The sequence below is a fragment of the Vespa velutina genome, chromosome 24, assembly GCF_912470025.1.
Source record: "Vespa velutina chromosome 24, iVesVel2.1, whole genome shotgun sequence".
Classification (NCBI taxonomy): domain Eukaryota; kingdom Metazoa; phylum Arthropoda; class Insecta; order Hymenoptera; family Vespidae; genus Vespa; species Vespa velutina.
In genome coordinates, this window is record NC_062211.1 from 1,520,486 (window position 1) to 1,542,584 (window position 22,099).

Sequence of the window (22,099 nt, forward strand, 5' to 3'; positions counted from 1 at the left end):
GAACGAAAAAAGAAGAAGAAGAAGGAGAAGGAATTAAGGACTAGGTCGGCGTTGGGAAAAGGATACTGAGAGAAGATGAAAGTACCGACTTTGAAGGGCCACCCTCCGTGAATCTATATAAGAGAGAGAGAGGGAGGAGGAGGAGGGAGGAGGGAGGGAGGAAGAGAGAGAGAGAGAGAGTGCTATTAGTGCAACGACGATGACCTGTCGTCCATTTTAGTAGAGTAGCAGCACCCGGATAAACACACACGCGCGATAATTCTACAGTTAACAAGTTGATAATGAGAACGACTTAAGGGTGGGATGTCAAGAGGAAGGGAGGGAGGAAGAGAGGGAGGGAGGAAAGGAGGGACGGGTGTTTGTCTACCGTTTACCGTTTACCAGAATCTGGTCTTCTTGTATATCCAGGACCATGAGAGTGTCCCAGGACACAATATGCCGAGTTTGTTCTCAAATGTCAATCATGAGAGAACTATTTAATCTCTAAAAAGAAGAACGATCTTTGCACAGCTACTGTTATTTCCTAATTTTTGAAATAATCTCGACACACTTCGGATCGATCGACTTTCTTCTCAATTTTTTTTTTTTGTCTCTCTTTTTTTCTCTCTCATCTTCCATCCCGTATTGAAATAACGATAAATTATCAGTACGTATTATTTTTTACAAATCTAAAAATCATACCTTTTACAAGCGCAACGATCGAAAAAAGAAAAGAAAAAAAAGAAAGAAAAAAACAAATTATCCAAATTCGCATGGATTGGTTACATTTTTTAACGAAAAAATTCATCCAAATTAATTCAAGATGTCAATGATAAGAAAAATATGAAATAGTATTTACATGGGAACAATAATTGTCAGATTTGTAATAATACACGTTGAACGATTTATACTTTGGTGCAACATTTATTCTTAGCGACTGGTAGGGTGGGTGGGGGGGGGGTGGAGAGAGGAATCCAAAAAAAAAAAAAAAAAGAAAAAGAAAAAAAAGTGACCAAAAAAAATAGAAGGAAAGATACATTGCTGGTAGTACTGATGATGATGATGATAATAATGATGATGATGATGATGGTGGTGGTGGTGGTGGTGGTGGTAGTGGTGTTAGTGATGGTGTTGGTGGTCGTAGCACAATTTTTCTTTCTCCTTCCCTCCCTCCCTCTCTCATTCTCTCTCATTCTCTATCTCTCTCTCGTTTTCCGTAGAAACGCTGGAGTCGGCGCCCTCTGTAGTTCGATCGTGGGCGGAGCGTCGTGACCGTCGCGGTGCGCGGCGTCGTGTGTGAAGCAGAGATTGTCAATGGACGGCATTGTTGGGACCGCGCGCACCAAGCCAAATAACAAATGGCCGTGTTCTCTTTCTCTCTTTCTCTCATTCTGGCATATACCAAAAGGACTCAGAGAGAGAGAGAGAGAGAGAGAGAGAGAGAACTCCCCCCAAACTCCACCCCCATCTATCGTTATACGCAAAGAAGGAATCGTGTACCGGTAGTATTACCCTACCTAAAATTTTGCCCTCCCATTTTATTTTCCCTTTACGACAACGCTTTTCTTCCCACTTTTTCTTTCCCCCCCCCCCCCCCCCCCTCTCTTTCTCTCTTTTTTTTTTCTTCCTTTTTTTTTTTTTTTTTTTTTTTTTCCTTATGTATATCCCAAAATAAAACTAATATACAAATCACGGTGATAATACTATCATTGGGTATTGCTTTTCGAAGGAACACACTCGAAATTCGTGTTGAATTATTTGCGTGGCTTTTAATTTCAAAAAAAGAAAATAAAAGATAAAATAAAAAAAAAAAAATAAATAAAAGAAAAAAAAAAGAAAAAAGGAGAAGAGAAAGAAGGGAAAAAAAAGGATAAAAGAAAATATGTCAAACCAAATCCGACATATGTTTCAATAACTCGTCTATCGAGATATTGTTATCACTTCGATAAATAATAACGCAGATTTGAAATCATAGAATCAATGGTGTCATGTTAATAGGATATAATCGTATTTGCCTTTTAATAATTTTCTTTTTCTTTCTATTTTTTTTCCTCTCTCGTTCTTGCTCTCTCTCTCTCTCTCTCTCTCTTTCTTTTTCTCTTTCTTTCAATTTTGAACGAAACCAGTTTTCGACCGGGAACACGAAACTCTAAATATTCCTTTTTGTTACAGATTTATGGGTTCTTCGAAATATAAATGCAAAGCTGTGTGCCTGTACCTTAGAATGATCTAAACACTATTGGAACTCTTTTCGACTATGTTAATGTTCGTGAAAAAAGTACATTTGTTAGTCCTAATGGTAGAATCTAAGCAAGGTAAATTATCAATTACCTAATTAGCTTCACTGATATTTAACTGAGCGTATAACTCGATGATAATAAACCTATTGAATTTATTTGTCAAAGAAATTCGATCTGACACAATGATAAGACATTAGTACTTTACAACGAGGACATTATTGTAATTCGTTACGTTTGCAAAATTTTTTTCCTTCTTGGAAGTAATCGGGCCACGAGGACGGTCCATTTCTTTTCTTTTTTCTACCATTTCATAAATTTGAAGAAAAATGTGACTATTTTACTAAAGCGACAAAGTGAAATTCACAATTCACGCTGATATTTTTCGTTCGTTGTTACGTTACCCGAACGTAAGTATCTAAGTTCGTACGTACGCACGCTTTAACAGAAAAAAAAGAAAAAAAAAAAAAAAAACTAAATAGCACTGCGGTGGGTTGCATTTTTGAAGTAGTATCCGCTCGTCTAAGCGTGACGCAATGAATATCGATAATTTAAAGAATCCCAAAAAGAATATCTCCTTTCGTCGTCGTTAAGGTCCCCTGCGAATTCTTTCTTCCTTCCTCTTTCCTTTTTTCCCTTTTTTCCTTTTCTTCCTCTTTTTCTCTTTTCTTTTTTTCCTTTCTTTCACTTTTTCTTCCTTTTTCTTTCTTTTCTTTCGGAAAAATCTTTAACTCTCTCACAATCACTTTTAGAATATTAACCCACAGAGATGAACAATAATTTCGTTTCATTAATGCTTTAAACCGATTGTCATTACATGGCTACTGGCCAAAAGTTTTGATACAAAAGAAAAATTCTTCCTTTTCTTTTTTTTTTTCTTTTTTTGTAAAAGCATAATAACCATTCGGTTTATAATAATAATGGAAAAATTACTACGAAAGAAGAAGAAAATTAATGAAAGAAACTTAAAAAAAAAAAAAAAAAAAAAAAAAAAAAAAAAAAAAGAAAAATAAGTAAATAAATAAATAAAAAACAAGAAAAAAGAACCCTAAGATCTATTTCAAATATATCGATCGTTCGATCGACATAAAGAAATACTTTGTTAAAAAAAAATGTATCCCAAGAGAAGACAACGATTTAGAAAGGGGGAGGAAGGTAGGGGATGTCTCTCTCTCTCTCTCTCTCTCTCTCTTAACATTTTCATCTCTGCCTCCATCTCTTTTTGGATTTACCTGAAGTTAGAAGAAAAAAGAACGATAATAAGGATCTCTCGTTCGTTATATATGGACGAAGAGAGATATCCTGCTTGCAACCAACAGAACACAGCATCTGGATACATATATATATATATATATATATATATATATATGTGTGTATGTGTATGTGTGTGAAATGGTAATGCTAGCGAAGAAGAGTCGGCGAGATGGAAAGAGAGTATGTATGTACATGTGTCTGTGTGTGAGAGAGAGAGAGAGAGAATGAGAAAGAGAGAGAGAGAGAGAGAGAGAGAGAGAGAGAGAGAGAAAGAAGTGCATAAAAATATATACGAAAAAGCGGGACAAACAAAAGGTCTCACAAATCGCTGACCACGCCCATTTCCTCGCATACCACCGACGTTACTCGTCCTTTCTCTCTCTCTCTCTCTCTCTCTCTCTCTCTCTCTCTCTCTGTCTCTCTCAAAAGTCACAGTGATTTCCCGCCGACAATGCACTGGCATGTTTTTCAATATTTAGCCATCATGACTTTTCGTCGGGGACCCATTCTCTCTCTCTCTCTCTCTCTGTTTCTTTTCGCCCCGACAAAAATCTCCGGGTCGAATCGGAAACTAGATAATTCAATTAGGAGAACGACAGCTGCCGGCTGCTACGAACTAAACTGTCCGCGCCATCTAACGAACAGGTAGACCGCGGGTGAGAGGATTAGATGAAATAGGTAGGGTAGATTTAGAATGATGGAGGAGGGAGAGAGGGATAGGGGAAGGAGAGAATGAAAAGAAAATAAAAGGAAAGAAAAAGAGAGCGAAAGGGAAAAAAATGAAGAAAAAAGAAAAAAAGAACGAACGGAAAAAAAGAATAAAAGGACGATGATGAAACGTAGAAAAGTTAAACGACGCGACCGCCATTCTTTCGATTTTGACTCTCCATTCTGTTTTTCAAATTATTTTTCAAGATCTATTGAAAAATAAAAAAAAAAAAAAGAAGATATAAAAAATTAATAAATAATTAAATAAAATTAAAATAAATAAAAAGTAGCGGCTAAGTACCGAAAGTTACGATAAATTTGATCGGATTAATGTAAAACGATCATGAAGAAATAATTCTTCATAGTATTTCAATATTTGATTATATCCTTTGACGATATATCGTTTTAAGTAATTTTTTCTTTTTTGTTGTTAGTTCCTTTTTTTTCTTTTTCCTCTTCTTCTTTTTTCTCCTTTTGTTATTACATTAATCAACACAGGAATGATATAAAATCAAATAATTAAGTATCGACGATCCCATGGATAATACCCATTCTATCCTGGGTCCTCCATAACGAAACAACATATTTTCGGTATGTTAAGTACGTCAAAATGTAAGAAAGAGAAAGATAAGGAGTCTCTTTTTCCCAAGAGTCTAATATCGCATTTGCGGTTTTCTATTTTACTTTGATTTTAACCAGTCATAATCCTTTGTCATGGTGACGTTAATAATTCGTCGGCTGTCACATGAAAAGGAAAGACTCGAGGAAGAATAAGGATCGATGATTTTTTTTTCAAAAAATCTCTCTCTCTCTCTCTCTCTCTCTCTTTTTTCTCTGAATTATTTGTCCAAAAGAAAGAAAAGAAAACAAAGGAATATCTTTTTCTTCGTATCGTTGAGAGAACAGAACGTTTATAAACATAAAAAAAAAAAAAAAGAAAGAAATAATTAAAATAAGAAAGAAGTAAATTAGGACAAAAGTAAAAAAATAAAAAAAAAAAAAAAAAAAAAAAAAAAAAAAAAGCACGCGAATCGGGAAAAAAAATTCGTTTATTCCCATGACGATGGAAGGAAAAAAAGAAAAAGAACAAGATATTATTTTTCTTGCAAAACGTATGTAATAGGATGTATTTGAAAATGAACGAAAAATGGAAATATTCATTTTTAGAAGAAAGAAAAAGAAGTTTTTGTCCTTTGAGAAGGCGATTATGCATGCAATAAATAGATTATCGGCAAAGTTACCCCCCCTGATGAGTGACGAATTCACCTGAATAAAAGGGATGAACATTTGCTATGGATTCGTCCTTACGATGGGACCTTAGGTGAAAAATAAGGGAAAGAGAGAGGAGACGAAAAAGATCACCATGGGGTAACTTTTCTAGGGTGCCGTCACGGAAAATCGTAGAAATTAGTGGCATCTGGTGCCTCTCGTTTCTTTCTTTCTCCTTCTCTCTGTCCTTCTTTTCTCTTCGATTTTCTCTCTCTCTTTCTCTCTCCCTATTCCTCACTTCTCACTAAACTTTGTAGCCTCGTGTTTTGATACACGTACACGTTCGCTCAGGATTTTTCTTTCCAAGGAAGACATTTCTGAAAACTGGGCGGGTTGATAGATACTCGAAAGTCTGCTCGTATTTCTTTCGAAAAACTTAAGTTAAGCAAGAGAGAGAGAGAGAGAGAAAATGAAACCGTTAGAACTTCGAATCCGTCCGAATATCGAGTTTGCAAAACTATCGACGCCATCTTGAATCTCAATCGTATCTCATTCGATAATAAAAATTTTTTTAACGAAATCATTCGTCGAAGACGAAACGTTAATAAAGACCTTCCAAAAATTATTCGACAATAATAAAAATTTAATTATTAATTATTAAATAATATTAATAAACAATAGTAAATATATAATAAAAATTTGTAAACGAGATCGTTCGTTTAAATGAGACGAAAAAAATTCTTTGATCAGCTAATGGAGAAGAAGAAAAAATATGGCGGTATGGGATAATTAGAATGATAATCTAAAGACCCGATTATGTCCTAGTGTGATGTTAAAAATTTGAATGGAAAATTAGAAATCCTTGTGAAAATTAGATAGCTTAGATAAATAATAAAGAAAAAATAACAATAAAAATCTTAGAAAAAGTTCGACCGTGCATTTTTAAATCGTTTGAAGAACTTTCAAGTTCCTTCCCTCTCCTGTTTTTTCATCCCCACAATTTAAGAACCTTTCAAACAACACGTTTAACAAGTACAAAATTGTTGAGAAAAGAAAAATCATGCGGATCGTGTCCTCGCGTGACTGGATAAGGGAACGGAGGAGGGGGGTGCAGAAAAGAAAAAAAGGAAAAAGATCATCCTAACTTCGAAATAATGGTTTCGTCCTTATTCGTAAATTTTACCATGATAATAATAATAACAATAACAACAATAATAATACTCATAATACCTTTACCTGACAATGCTATTCTAAACGAAAACTTGTGAATGGTAATTCGTAAACCATTAAGAAAATAATACAGACCGTAATCTTTTTCAAGTTAATTCCACACCATCTTTTTTCTCGTCCGACATCTTTTCTTGAGAAATTATTTTGATCATTGTTTATAACTTGTTAACTTGTAACGAGGTAAACACCATTAATGTATTCATTAGAGGTTTATGATCTCTATCACTTGTGTACCATAATTGTATACTTTTATTAATACTTTGTATTACTCTTTTCGTTGCTATCACTATCTCCCTCCCTCCCTTCCTCCTTCCTAACCCTTTCCGCCATTCTCATACACCTCAACAATTGAAACAAACGAACATTGCCATCCTTCTAATAAACTATTTACTTACTTTTACTTATCCTTCATTGTCTATTGCTATTATTGATTTGATTTATTTATACACAAGATAAGAGAGATCAGTTCGTGACGTTATTGAAAAGGACAAGGAAAGTAAGATTAAAAGGATCTTTTGAGTCTTCTCGATTTAGGCAAAAAAGTTCAACCCATAAACGTCACATGGACACGTGACAAAAAGAAACGAACGATTTTTATCATAATTCATAAATTTCGAATACGATATAAACAAAACGAAATTTTTACGTTCGAATAATCACAAGTCAACTTGTGCGCGTAACTTGTAAAATTTATTATAACGAACGAAAAAAGAAAAGAGAGTAAGAGCAATCAAAAAAAAAAAAAAAAAAAAGAAAAAAAAAGAAGAAAAAAGAAAAAAAGAAAAGACGAAGAACAAATTGAACATTAAAAAAACGAACGATAAAGAAAGAAGATTCGAGCGATCAAAATATATAATATGTGGTTGAAAAAAAAATTGGAAGGAAGGTCGAAGAACAATAACGTTGGGGGAAAGGTTATATAGTGCAAAGCTTTGCAAAAGAGAGAGAGAGAGAGAGAGAGATAGAGAAAGAGGAAGGAAGAGAGGGAAGGAGGTTGGGAGGATGGGAAGGAGAAAGAAGAAAGTGGGAGTGGCCCTTTCTACCTCAGGAGGATCCAAAGAAGAGAGCGATGCAGTTCCCGGCGAACGTGAAGCACCCTCGCATCGCGCTCGTGCCGGAGACAATGGCGCCATATTGTGAAAATATTGATTACGATTCGGGCAACAATGGAGACAATGGACCCTGTGCGACTTCTTGCTGCGGTGGCGGTACTCGTGGAAAAGAGTTCCTCGAGTGTGCATCTCTCTTCTCAAAGACCGACGCTTGATCGTACGCCGTTCTTCTACTCTCTTTCTTTCTCCCTCTCTCCCTCTCCCTCTCTCTCTCTCTCCCTCTCTCCCTCTCTCACTCTCTCTCTCTCTCTCTCTTCTTCTTCTTTGGTTTCCTTATAAACCTTCGACGTAGAAGAGCTTTTATTCGTTCATAAGTAGAAGAGTTATTATATATATACATATATATATGTATGTATATATATATATATATATACATCGTAAAGTAAAGAAAGGAGCGTCGCAACAATGATAGCACTAGTTTCGATTCATCGGCGTCCACCATTTTGCCGAATCTTTCTTGATTTTTTTTTTTTTTTTTTTTTTTGTAACCAACAAAGAAATTCGGTATCCACCGTATATCGTCACCGAAAATATCTTCGAGATCTTCTATTTTTTTTTTTTTTTTTTTTTCATCATTATTGATTTTGCTTGTTCGTTCGTTTGTTTGTTTGTTGCCAACTTAGCGGATAAAAAAGAGAATTCATTCTTGCCTTGTACGTTGCCAAACTATATTTATGTGTAATCGTTAAAGTATAAAATCATGTAAATCGTTGTTATAATATTATTTGCAAATTTTTTTTTTCTTTTTCTTCTTTTTTTTTTTTTTTTAGGAGAAGAGAGAGTAGAAATAAATGATATTTCCTTAATATCTCGTATTATCTCGACTTTTTCCAAACATTTTTCTACTTCGATAACAATTTTAATCATAAATACAAATCTGTGTTAGGATGTAAGTTACTTCTCTTTTCTTCTTTCTTTTTTTTCTTTTTTTTTTTCCTTTTTTTTCTTTTTCTTTTTCACCTTAATCGTTCCATTCCTCGTAATAAAGCAAAACGATGTACTATTAAATCAATCATATAATTCCGAAACATGGGTATTGCTTTAAACAAATCGTTCCTTGAAAAAATTTTTCCTCGAGGCGAACGTACGGTGAAAAGAAAGGAAAAAAAAAAAATGAAAGAAAGAGAGAAGAGGAAGAAAAAAAAATTAAAAAATTAAAAAATTAAAAAAAACAGACTTAAAAGAGAAAGAGAGAGAGCGAGAGAGAGAGAGAGAGAGAGAGAGAATAATGGTCTCGCGTTTTTGAAACGTGGTAACGAGAGAGGGTCGACGTTAGAATCAAAGGGACGAAGTTGAACGAGAGCAAAGAGAAAAAGAAAAAAGAGAAAATACGTTCGACGTATTTCGGTTAAATATCGAGAGAAAAGAGAAAGAAGAGTGGGGGAATGGGAAAGGGGGTGAAGAGACGCGGAAGGGTGAGATCGGATGGAAGAGGGAGTTGGGTAGGTTGGTTGAAGTCAATTCCCTTTGTAGCGGAAGAAAAAAGAAAAAAGAAAAAAAAATGGAGGAAGAAAGAGAGAAATAGAGTGAGAGAAAGAGAGAGAGAGAGAGAGAGAGAGAGAGAGAGACAGAGAGAGAGAGAAAGACCATTTGAAAAAAGAATGACCACAAACAAAAAGTTATGTTCCAATTCGCAGTCGCTCGAACGAATCGCTCTGTGTTTCGGTCGAAACCAGACAAAACGAAATCAAACGAAACGAAACGAAACGAAACGAAACGAAACGAAACGAAACGAGAATCTAGTCGATTTATAGTAAAGTACTTATACTATACAGGATATTAGTATAGTACCCACCCCAACAATCACCCCCCTCCTTATTCTCTTATCCCGTGGTGCACAGCACCCAAAGGTAAGTACTAACTGTGCGTGTCATTGGATAGCGCGCCACGCGATTCTAATTCCGATTGAGAGGCATTTCGCGATGCCAAGAGGCGTTTTGTTTTCGGCATTAGGGCGGACAGGAGGCTGGCCGTTTTCGTAATGGCTCGTTGATTCGAAATAATCGAAAACGTGATTTTTGTATATACCTATTTCTCTCTCTCTCTCTCTCTCTCTCTCTCTCTCTCTCTCTCGTTTTCTCTCTGTTTCTATTTCTGTCTTTGTAAGTGAACGAGAGAAGAACTTCGATCATTGCTAACTGCTTCGATGACGATGAAAGTAATGTTACGAAAGAAAACGAAAGAGAGAAAGAGAGAGAGAGAGAGAGAGAGAGAGAGAGAGAGAGAGAGAGAGAGAGAGAGAGAGAGGGCTAATTCTTTGTTCTATACCACCAATTTTTGGTTCACTCAACAAACTCACATTCGACTTCCCATTGATAATAAATGTTTGTAATATTCAAAAAAAAATTCGCGATCGATTAGTTTACTTTCCATATATACCTATATATATGTATATATATATGTATGTATAGATTATATTATTATAATATATTTGATATAATATATATTTGATACATATAAAATATACGTGTTACGTGTGAAAATCAATGAACGAACGAAAGATTTATATACGTTTAACATTTTTTTACATAGCGAGAAGTTTAAAATATTATATGGGGTGAGGAAAAAAAAAAAAGAAAAAGAAAAGAAAAGAGAAAAATTGAATGAAAGTTTTGCAAATCGTATTATAAGAGCTAAATTAATTTTAAATATATTATATACATAATTACGCACGTAAATATATATAAATACACACACACACACACACACACATATATATATATATATATATATATGGTGTAGCATGTAAATAGATATCAGATCAGGATATATCTCGAAGTAGATTAAAGATGAAACATATGTCGTCCATGTAGATTACTTTTACCGTGTTTAATATGGCGATGTATTGCGTGTTAACGCAACGTCACATGTGTCGCACTTTTCGCCCCAACCCTTGTCGACAACGACAACAACCCCCGTACACAAATTACTATAAAAGTCGCCGCCGCGCGCAATTAGTCCGACTAAATGCCGTCACACTTTGCGTAATCGTTCGTCTCTTCCCCTATGTGTCCGTTTCTTTTAATAGCAAAAAAAAGAAAAAAAAAAAAAAACGAGAGAAAGAGAGAGAGAGAGAGAGAGAGAGAGAAACACGGTAGTATACACAAAAAGATCATTAACGATCTAACAATCTAACGATCATCACGCATCTGCCGTTATTTCGTTAATAAACGAAAATTCGCTGGAAAAGGATTATTCTTTTTGTTACACATTTTTCATTCTTTCATTCCTCTTTTCTTCATTTTTCAAATTTAAGACAAGCAAAGATGACAAATCCGATTGTATTTCTTTTTTTCTATAATTTGCTTCTTTCTTATCTTTTCTTTTTCCCTTTCTTTTCCTTTTCTTCTTTCCTTTCATTTCTTTACTCTCTATCGCAAACGACAACTCTTTCCAATGTGAAGTTGTTGAACGCCCTCAGGGAAATGCTAGCCTCAGCAAAAGATTATCATTTTAAACGCATGAAAGGTGAAAATCTTTCAAGAGTATAGAGAGAACTCCCCCTCTCCCCCGCCCCTCTCTCTCTCTCCTCTCTCTCTCTCTTTCTACCTTTTCTTGGTGTAGCTTATTGCTGAGCACGAAGCGCATCCTTGTTTTATCTACTCGATCTCACTCAGAGCAATGAAAAATATTTAAATTACGTGAAATCTCTCTTTCTCTTTCTATATATATATATATTTATATCTATTATCATCAGTTGAACACACGATGAATAAATAATTAATTTTTTTATATGAACAAAAACATATATATATATATATATATATATATATATATATATATATATATTATTATTATTTTAAATATGAAATTATTATTAATAAATTAAATTAAATTAAAAATAAATATTATATATATATATAAATATATATATATATATATGTACTATAATAATATTAGAATATATATATACACATAGATATATACATAAAACTAAATATTATAATAATATTATTATTGTAAATATCAAATTATTATTAATATATTAAATTAAAAATAAATATTATATTATATTAGTATATATATAATAATAATATTATTATTTTAAATATCAAATTATTATTAATATACTAAATTAAAAATAAATATTATATTTATAATTAATAATAACATATATATATATATATATATATATATATATATATAAGGAAGGATAAAAAAGGAAAAAAAAAAAGAAAAAAAAAAAGAAAAGAAAAGAAAAGAGAAAAAGCCAAGATCAAAATGCAAATATTTTCATTAAAAATGCGTAATTCAAATTGAACATTATGTATAAATATTTCAATCGTGAACTTTGTAATCTTTATCTTATCTAATGCTCAATGTTTAATATTCTTCAGTATATATTTGAATTCTCTCGTGAACGCATGAAAAGTGTTTTATAATCATCTTACGTTATATTGAAAAGGAAATATATGCATATATTGAGAAATTTATATGAAATATATTTTTTGTGTCGTTATTACCTATATAAACGTACTTGCATATAAATATATATATATATATATACATATAAATATACATATACATATATATATATATATATATATATATTCGAATCATAATTAACAGTGATTATATGGTTGAGAGACACTGCGACATTCTATGGGAAAATAATCATAACAATTTTTATATTAATATTAATGATCGTTCGAAATTGGATGAGATTATGTGAGATCGTTTATGAATCATATCTCGTTGGTTTCGAATTGGAATTTGCCGAGCTTGCGTTCCCTTACAAAAAGGAATTATTTAAAATACTTGAAACAATAATATCGAACGACGAATTATTAAAATCTATGGGATGCATTAGATTGGTCGAAATAGGCGTTAAAACAGAAGCATAATTGTATACATACACACACGCACACGCACGCACACAGACATACATGCACACACATGCACGCACGCATACACAAATACAAAATTGTATACGTATATGTATATACATATATAATAAATCAGTGATCTATCATTTTAAAAAGTTAATAGAAAGCCAATTATGATAGATTTTCCTTTTTAATATATCGTTATAATTATGTAAGTAATTCGTTTAATTATATTTTAATTTATTTCAGTAGCTTTTTAGTTAAAATCTATTATTGGAAAATCTTGTTTTATTTTACAAAGAATTAATAATCGCATTTGTATTATACATATATATATATATATATATATATATATATATATATATATATATATATATATGTATATGTATATTATTAAATTAGTTAGCTTTGAGAACCACTAATAACGAATTTTTCACAAATATGTGTGTGTATATATATATATATATATATATATATATATATATATATGAAAAGTATGCATAATTTTGAAAAGTTCGTTATTAATGGTTCTCAAAATTAAATATAGTTCAATAATCGAAATAATATGAAAATAAATGATTTTGTAATTTTCGTGTTTTTTTTTTTTCCGATACGATACACCGAAGAATTTATTGTTTATTAATCCAAAGAATGTTTTCAGACGATAATATTCAATTTTATCCAAACAATACTCACTTTATCGATGTTGATTGGAACGTAAGGTTAGCCGAATATCTTAACAATAAAAATCGTACCTTGTAATTTGGGCATATTAACGTCGAACGTCTTATAATTGGCGATGGTAGTAATTTAAAACAAATGAAAAATGGAACGGTCGATGTAGTCGCATCGATTAGATCCTTCTGTTCGATAAAATCACCGTTAAACACGTTCGATGAAATCAAAAGGATACTTGCACCGGTAAGATTATAATAATGCGTCTCATTTGATTTAAATCATGTACGTAACTAGTTTCTAACGGTTATAACGATCGTAAAGATATTAAATAAAGGAAATAAGTTTATCGACCAATCGGATAATAGGATTGATTGATGGTTACAATCCGTTCGACCAATCATATTTATAATTTCATATTTATCGTAACGTATTTAAAAAAGAAAAAGAAAAAAAAAAAAAAATAATAAAAAAAAAAAAATAAAAAAAGGATATCGTAACATATTCAAAAAAAAAAAAAAAAAAAAAAAGCCACACAAAATTAGCCTTTTCTTTGTAAATAAAAAAAGAAAAGAAAAAAAAAAAATAAAAGAAAAGCGATTGAGAAAGGTTAATGTCGAAACGAATTTTCAACGTTTTTTTATTGGTTAAGATTCATAAATCCGAATTGCGATAAATGATTTTTCAATGTATGCATATATATATATATATATATATATATATACACACAAATATAAATAAATATATATATTTTTTTTCAAACATGATCTCGATCGAAATTATTTTATCGAAAAAAATTTCTGTATTGTTCGTTCGTTCCTTTTTCTTTTTTTCTTTTCTTTTCTTTTCTTTTCTTTTCTTCTCCTACTATTACATTTTTAACAGTGTGTATTTATTATTTTCAGAATGGAAAATATATTTTTACGGAGCATGTTCCCGAAAAAAAAAATAGGTTATATCGTACGTTGGCTTCAAATATTGTTAACGCGACCTGGTTTGTGGCCCTCGTTGTTTGGAAATTTCGTCGTTTGAATTTCGACTTTATGAAAGAAATCAAAAGCGCAGGTTTCAAACGCATTAAATCAAAATCGATTGCGTTAAATGGACGGCCAGTTTCTCAGATTTTCCATTTGAAATTAACCGGTCGGCATGTATTAGGAGTAACAATAAGATAAGTAAGAGACAAAGTCTATTTTTACTTTTTTGTTTTTTTTTTTTTTTTTTTTTTTTTTTTTTGTTTTTTTTTTTGTTTTTTTTTTGTTTCGTTTCTTTTTTCTTTATCTCTTTTTTCCCCTCAATCAAATCTCTTCTCACTTTATATTAATTTATATCATACTTTTGCTTTATATATAATTTCGTTCTTATTATGTTTATTTATTAGACAAAATGACTGATTTTGTTGTGATGTGATTTTTATTATATTCGGCAATATTAAAGAATGTATTCTAATAATAGATGTACATATTACTTCGATAATACAATTACAAAGAATACAATTAATATATTTAATATTAATGATTATTATGATATTTCATTCTTAATAAACATTCTTTAATTAATTATTCTCAAAATCTGTATTTCTAATTAATGAATTGTTTAATATTTGTCTAAGTTTCAATCTGAATCAGAGTCATACGCTTTTGTACAGAAAGTAAATCTTTTAATACTATCTTTATTAACATCAAATGTTTCATCATCACTCTCAATTATATTGTTTTTTCGTTTGGAATTATTATTTTTATTTGTCATATTATTCATTGAAGTTTTATCTTGTTTTTTATTAGAACATGTCATATTAATATTGATATTCTTACTTTTTGAATGATTTAATACACTATTTATATTTTTTATAATAGATAGATTTTTAAGAGAATTGGATTTAGATCTCATTGTTATATTATTTTCATCGGTATTATCAGTTAACATGGATTGTTGATTAAATTTTGATCTTGCGCTGCACTTCCTTCTAAATCGTTTTTGATTTTTTTCATCGTAAACATTAAAAATACAATGTATAAGCGGTAAATCTGAATCAAAATCCGTATCAGAATCTAAATGAGAATCGGAATAATTTTCACAAGTACGAAAGAATGGCAAATTCTTTTTATATTTAGATTTTTTCCTGCGTTCCCTTCTCTTTTTCATTTGTTCCATTTTCTCTGAATAATCTATGCTTGAACTATCTGTAGATATATTATTCTCATCATTTAAATTTCTTCTATTTCTCTTAACGTAAACTTTATTAAGTTTATTATTTTTGTCCGATGTATCACTTTTATTCAATTTTTTGTCAGTACTATTATACATTTCTGAAAGCTTATTTATATATTCTGTAATCATCAATGGCAAACGTTGTAATTTAACAATCGGTTTCTTCAACAATTTATTATCAATATTTGTCAATTTAGTTGATTGTTTTTCTTTAGAAGATGTAGCACGTATTGTATCATGTATATTGGAGGTATCATTAATTTGATTTTGATTTTGAACATTTTTCTCAAGATTTATACATTTTTCTAATACAACAACTGGTTGTAATATTTTGTCAAAAAGCACACTAGTCAAATTATAATTTACCATTTGTCTTCTTTTGTCAATGTACGAAGACATGCGTTTTGAATTTTTCTTTGATCTATTGCGCATCTCTCTTTTCGCATTCTTACGTTTGACAATTTTTTTAGGCTGTTTAATAATCTCATTTGAAATTTGAGGATTTAATTGTATTTGTATCTGTTCAAGGACTACAACAGGTCGCAATCGTTTCAATTTTATATCATTTAAATTTTCATCCGATTGATTATTATCCGTCTTATTAATATTTGATAAATATAAAGAAGTATTTAGTAAAACAGTTGAACAGTCACTCTCAGGATGATTACTAGATGATAAATCCTTACGATTGTAGATAATGATAGTACTTACATCACTATCAACAATATCTGTATTTATATTTCCTTGTCTAGAAAGGACAATTGTGCTTCTTGTATCATTTGAACATATTTCAATATTGATTTCATCCATATCCTTTTCCCTATTTTCAATCTGATCATTTTCCTTTAATTCTTCAATTTGAATACACGTATTTTCTTCTTTTCTCGTGCAATGTTTCAAAGTTTCTTCTGACAAACGTTCCAAAATAATACAAGGATTAAGATTTTCATGTAACAATGCATTATGTAAATTTATATTAATATTATTTTTACTTTGTTCTCTTTTTTCAAATGTTTTCTTCTCATTAAGTTTGGTAACCTGTTGTCTCGTATTTTTAACAATAATATAATCAGAAATTGAAAAACGTTTTATTTGTTCCTTTAATGCATTACATGAGATAAATAGCCTCTCATTTACTGAATTTTGAGAAATTCCTGTAATATCTTTTGCAATATCTGTGGTAATCCTTTGACGTTTTGCTACATGCATGTCTTTATCCATATCACTACTTCCACTAATGTTAATAAATTTATTCAGAGAATTATTTAAACAGAATTTAGTTTTTCTCTTTTTCTGCAATATCTTTTTTTGTGCTTTTTCAATAGGTGGACTATTCCTAAAGGCAGGATGTAAATCCTTTTTCATTTCATTTATATCATTTTCCTTAAATCGTGCTACTATGATATCAGTAGGAGAATCTCTACCGCTGTACAATTTCTTTTGTCGAATATTTCTTGAATCATTTAAGGAACCTTCAAAAGGAAGACTTAGTGACTTTCCTAGATTTACAGATTCTTTCATTGTATTTTGTGTAAATTTTCTTTTATTATTAAAATTAATATCATTTCCTTGTTTGTTATTCTCACAAATTTCATTTTCATTATCATCCTCACTATGGGACATTGTTGATTGTAATTCTTTTTCTATTAGATTCTTGCTTTCTAATCTTTGATTTTTCATATGTTTCATATTAGCATTAGACTTGTTTAATGCAGATAAGCTCGTAGAAACATTGGAATCTACAACAATGTTATTCAACTTATCCTGCATAACTGGTGTCTCAGTATTTTCACAGGATGTATTACCATGTAATGTATTTCGAAAAGAAATTTTGCTAGAACATTTAGTATCCATAATAATAGCAACGGTTTCTGTTTTTTTTTTAACATTTGTATTTGATAAAATATATGCAGCAGTATCAACAGAACTACAATTTGAACTATTATTACATAGCTCTTTACCGTTTGATCTACATATAGATGTGGCATTAGGTATATCACAGGTTATATAAGAAGATAGTTTTGGATTCAACGAACCTGTACCAGAATATTCACCATCATTTATATATGCTTGATATGGTAAATAGCCAGTATTTACCCAGGATTGTATAAAGCTATGCGATAAACGAGTTGGTGTCCTTGATGTTACTATAAATTCATTCACAGCTTCTATTGATTCCATATTTTTATTTTTTTTATGGGTTACCTGTAATACAGATATTAAAACATATATACATATACATACATTATATATAAATATACATATAAATATACATATAAATATATATATATATATATATATATTTGATTAACACTTAATAATAAGTTATATTTTAAATCATTTATAATTTGTCTTACAAACAAATATTTCATACCTGTTTAAAGGATTCATCAAGCGATATATCAGAATGTCTATCATCTTCATTAAAAATCTGTTTTGACGTTGACGAATCAACTGCATTCTTTTTTTTATGTCTTTTTATACTGCAAAAGAATGTTCATTTCAATAACAACTTACATCTCATTACAATAGAATTATAACAGACATTATAAAAAAGAAAAAAAAAAAAAAAAAAGAAAAAGAACAAATAATTTTTACTTTTCAACACTATTATGTGACAGAAGAAACGCTTCATCGTCAGTATACTTTATAGCCGTATTACTTTCTGTCATTTTAATGATGAAACGATACACTTTTCACTCATGCATAATTCATTAAATTATTTCAAGCTATACGTTAAAAACCACAGTGATAAGAATTATAAACAATAAACACACTTTGAATTATTAGACAGATACAAATACAAATACTAATTACGTTGCAGCATTGCCAACCAATGTGCATTTAAAAAAAAAAAAATAAATAAATAAATAAAAAAAGAAATGAATTCAGAAAAATTAATATTTAAATAATAAAATGATGATCTGTGTTATTAATTATAAATTGTCAATTAATGAAAGTTAAAAGAGGTTATTGTATTTTGCATTTTAAATATAATATTTTAATTTCTTGAAAATCTGCAATAAGCCAATACAAACATGGTATTGAATGATTACGTCTTAACCAATGATAAGGCTATTCCCAATTCTAATTTTATAATGATTTAAAAATGTTTATAATTCCTAACCGACTTTGATATGAATTTTTTTCGAAGTTTTCGAAAAGCTTTATTTTGCTTGAAAAAAAAAAAAAAAAAAAAAAAGAAAGAAATTTGTATAAAACAAAAATAGTAATCTTTGGAAAATAGTTTATGCATAAAAATTAAGCTTATCGTTCTCTCTTAAATCATTATTTTTTAAAACGTAATTGTGCTCATGAAAATTGATTGAAAATTTTATCTGGATTAACTTGATATAAACACTGTCTCTGTGAAATACAAAGTTTCGTATATTGGCACTCCTGGAACTTGGCGGCAAAAGAGAAGCTCGTACTTCCATTGCCGATTTTCATGTAAGTGAGCAGTGCGTGTTTAGTTTGAGACGCGATCATCCATCCATAAAATATATCTAATATTGATGAGGTACGATGACAAATAGCAAAGCGATTTTTTTGTTTTCGTTCATTATCATCTCTCATAATCTCGTTTTTATTATTCTTCCATTTTTCATATTGATTTTACGAAATTGTTAATCTGTACGAAATTCTGTTATATCCTAAAATATCTGGTATAATGTTTACGAAATATTGAGTTTTTAAAATTTTTGAGATTTTTGAATTATACTCATTAAAATATTTAACATCATATATACTTTAAGTTAATTTACTTTAATTTTTATAAAGTTTCTGTTTGTATCTTGGTATTTATTTATCATCTTGATACGTCATTGAAAAACAATTTAAAAAGTTCTCACTTAGATATATTTCGCGGTATTGACAGTTACACTTACGGTGGAGAAAATTATAATATATTTCTGATATATAATTTTCTTTTCCTACTTTTACCAACTGATGATAAAACAGGATCCTACTTAGTTGACCGATGGTATAACTAGAAATGTTGCAGATGGCCTTGTTAAGATCTGACTATTAACCATTAAACATATTTCCGTTATATTTTTTTTTTTTCTAATCGATCGTTCGTTTTTCTTAAATACTCATTAGATATGAAGTATGAAGTTTTTAAAATTATAAACGCTTTTCAATCAATACTATCTTCAGAAAAATCTGGTATATAATTTTTTCTTACTTATCACAGATTTATTACTATAATTATTACGTACTAATATTATTATTATACACCGATCGATTTGTTAGGTTAAACGTTAATGAATATGATATATACAAACTCATATATCGATGCAATGGACCTAAATTGAGGACAATGTTTTCCTGTTACACTTGTTCATCTTGTGTATCTTAAATTATATTAATCCCTTATGTCAATATTTTTTATGATACTCATCTTTATAACATAGGAATTAATTTATAGGGGAAGAAAAAAAAAAGAACACTATTCTTTTCGAATAATATTAGAATGAATCATGTATATGCCGATAAGCATAATTATTCAACTTTGTACAATAACAAAGTCCACCAACATTATAAATTGTCCAACACAAGTGATTGTGTAATTGACTTTATAATAAATAATACTTGAATGAAAATGAATAACGTAAACTTAGGACAAAAAAAAAACAAAATCAATAAATAAGAATATTTGTGTGTATATATATGTATATATATATATATATATCATCGTCACTACGTAAATAAAGCAAATGATGGAAGTAATGATTATTTTTATTTGTTATTTTCAATGAATATTCGTATATGTTTTATATAATAGGATATTGCGCAATAGAAGATTTTCTGCCGGCTTCATTTAGAGAAGTCAAGTGTTTTCGTGTGATATCGTTCTTTTGTCGTGACCGATAAAATACATATCTTGATATACTGAGTGATATTTCGTTAACGGGAGTACTTTTTTTCATTTAAACAGATGAATCAAATCGCAAAACGTGTCATTACTGTTCGCGATAAGTCATCGTTAGGTTGTCTCGTTCGAAATTTTCATTTATCGTTGCGAAACATGGTTATCGCTGTAAGTTAAAATGTACATTCAATTTTATTTAATAATTACAAAATGAAAAAAAGAGAGAGAGAGAGAGATAATATACCAAATTGTAAAATAATTTACAATTTATTAATATAAAATTTTTCTAATAAAAGATTTAATTTAATTTTTTCTTTTTCATTTATTATTTTTTTTTTTTTTTTTTTTGTTTTTTTTTTCTAATTAATAGATTACGTACGCTGGTAGATTTAAATAAACATAAGAATATCTTTTGAATAATTAATTAATTAATTAATTAATTATTAACGACGTGTCACGTTAAATTTAATAAATATAAAAAGAGAATTAAATATTTAACTATTGAATAGAATAATAATGTTCCTTTTAATATTAATAATATTAGAAATCGTTCATTTATACGATAACGTTTATTATTGATAATAAAATATTTATAACATTAATTATTATTTTTATTTAGGTTGGTAGTAAATTACCGTCGGTTGATCTATTCGAGGATACTCCGGCTAATAAAGTAAATCTAGCAAAACTCAGTGCCGGAAAGAAAATAATTATTTTCGCAGTACCTGGTGCCTTTACACCAGGTTGTTCTAAGGTACAATTTCTTTTTTCTATATCATTCTATAAAAACATATATATATATATATATATATATCTATATCATCTTGTATTAATTTTATCTCTTTCATTTAGACTCATTTGCCTGGTTTTGTTCAAAAAGCTAATGAATTAAAAAGTAAGGGAATCAATGATATTTACTGTGTCAGTGTAAATGATGCATTTGTTATGGCTGCTTGGGGTAAAGAACAAGGCACATCAGGAAAGGTATACAATGATTTAAATTGAATTTCCTATGTTTTTTACATTCATTTATAAATTACTTTTATATATACATGTTATATTTGATTTATTCTTTTTTAATTTATAGGTACGAATGCTGGCAGATCCAAATGGTGCCTTTGCTGATGCTTTAGAACTATCTGTTGATTTACCAGTCTTAGGTGGAAAACGAAGCAAACGTTATTCAATGGTCGTTGAGGATGGAATTGTAAAAGAACTTAATGTTGAGCCAGATAATACAGGACTTTCTTGCTCTTTAGCCGAACATATTAAAGTTTAAGAACTATGAAAAGTTTCTTTTATTCATATATATATATATATATATATAGTAATATTCTTACTAGCCTCGTTGGTTATTTTTTTTTGTTTTGTTTTTTTTTCCCAACATCCATACACTTGTTATTATAATTTGCCATGGATAAAAGTCAGACATATCTTTTATTATTTATAAAATTTTCTGTTAATATATTTGTTTGAAACATTTGATAGAATAAAAAACAATATGAAACATATATTATTTATATATAATAAAATATTTATTATCTGTGAGTATTGATAATTTTAAGGTCAATGTGAGTTCTGAGAACTTTTTTTTTTCCTTTTTTTTTTCTTTTTTTTTTTTTTTTTTTTTTTTTTTTTGATCAATGAATCAACAAGTATATTAAGAATAATAATATAATAATATATATTGCACGTTGACTCAATTGTATGTATTAGTATAATATATGATGGAAATAAATCAGAATTTAATTATATAAATTATTATCGTTATATGAAATTGTTATA

General features: G+C 29.7%; 3 protein-coding genes across 4 annotated transcripts in view; 2 read left to right on the forward strand and 1 right to left on the reverse strand.

The window, feature by feature from the left end:
- Positions 1 to 14,517, forward strand: part of LOC124957141 (putative methyltransferase-like protein 7A) — a 15,331-nt gene extending 814 nt beyond the window's left edge. The window contains 5 exon segments of the mRNA XM_047513876.1: positions 12,293 to 12,575; positions 13,206 to 13,476; positions 14,136 to 14,177; positions 14,179 to 14,253; positions 14,256 to 14,517. Coding sequence (XP_047369832.1) covers positions 12,293 to 12,575; positions 13,206 to 13,476; positions 14,136 to 14,177; positions 14,179 to 14,253; positions 14,256 to 14,405 — 821 coding nt within the window. The 3' untranslated portion in view covers positions 14,406 to 14,517.
- LOC124957021 (MATH and LRR domain-containing protein PFE0570w-like) lies at positions 14,066 to 18,288 on the reverse strand. 2 transcript variants are annotated; one of them, XM_047513599.1, is made up of 3 exons: positions 18,040 to 18,288; positions 17,816 to 17,924; positions 14,066 to 17,646 (listed from the first exon to the last, which is right to left on the reverse strand). In XM_047513599.1, the coding sequence occupies exons 1-3, from the start codon at positions 18,111 to 18,113 to the stop codon at positions 14,845 to 14,847; spliced, it is 2,985 nt and encodes a 994-aa protein (XP_047369555.1). In that variant the 5' UTR covers positions 18,114 to 18,288; the 3' UTR covers positions 14,066 to 14,844. The 2 variants fall into 2 exon arrangements, with proteins under 2 accessions (XP_047369555.1, XP_047369557.1); XM_047513601.1 differs by lacking the exons at positions 17,816 to 17,924; positions 18,040 to 18,288 and having other exon boundaries at positions 14,066 to 17,410; positions 17,478 to 17,614.
- Positions 18,289 to 20,228: 1,940 nt separating this feature from the next.
- LOC124956860 (peroxiredoxin-5, mitochondrial) lies at positions 20,229 to 21,693 on the forward strand. Its single transcript, XM_047513194.1, has 4 exons — positions 20,229 to 20,482; positions 20,934 to 21,068; positions 21,167 to 21,298; positions 21,402 to 21,693. Exons 1-4 carry the CDS (start codon positions 20,381 to 20,383, stop codon positions 21,591 to 21,593), a joined length of 561 nt encoding a protein of 186 aa, XP_047369150.1. The 5' UTR covers positions 20,229 to 20,380; the 3' UTR covers positions 21,594 to 21,693.
- Positions 21,694 to 22,099: the final 406 nt, after the last annotated feature.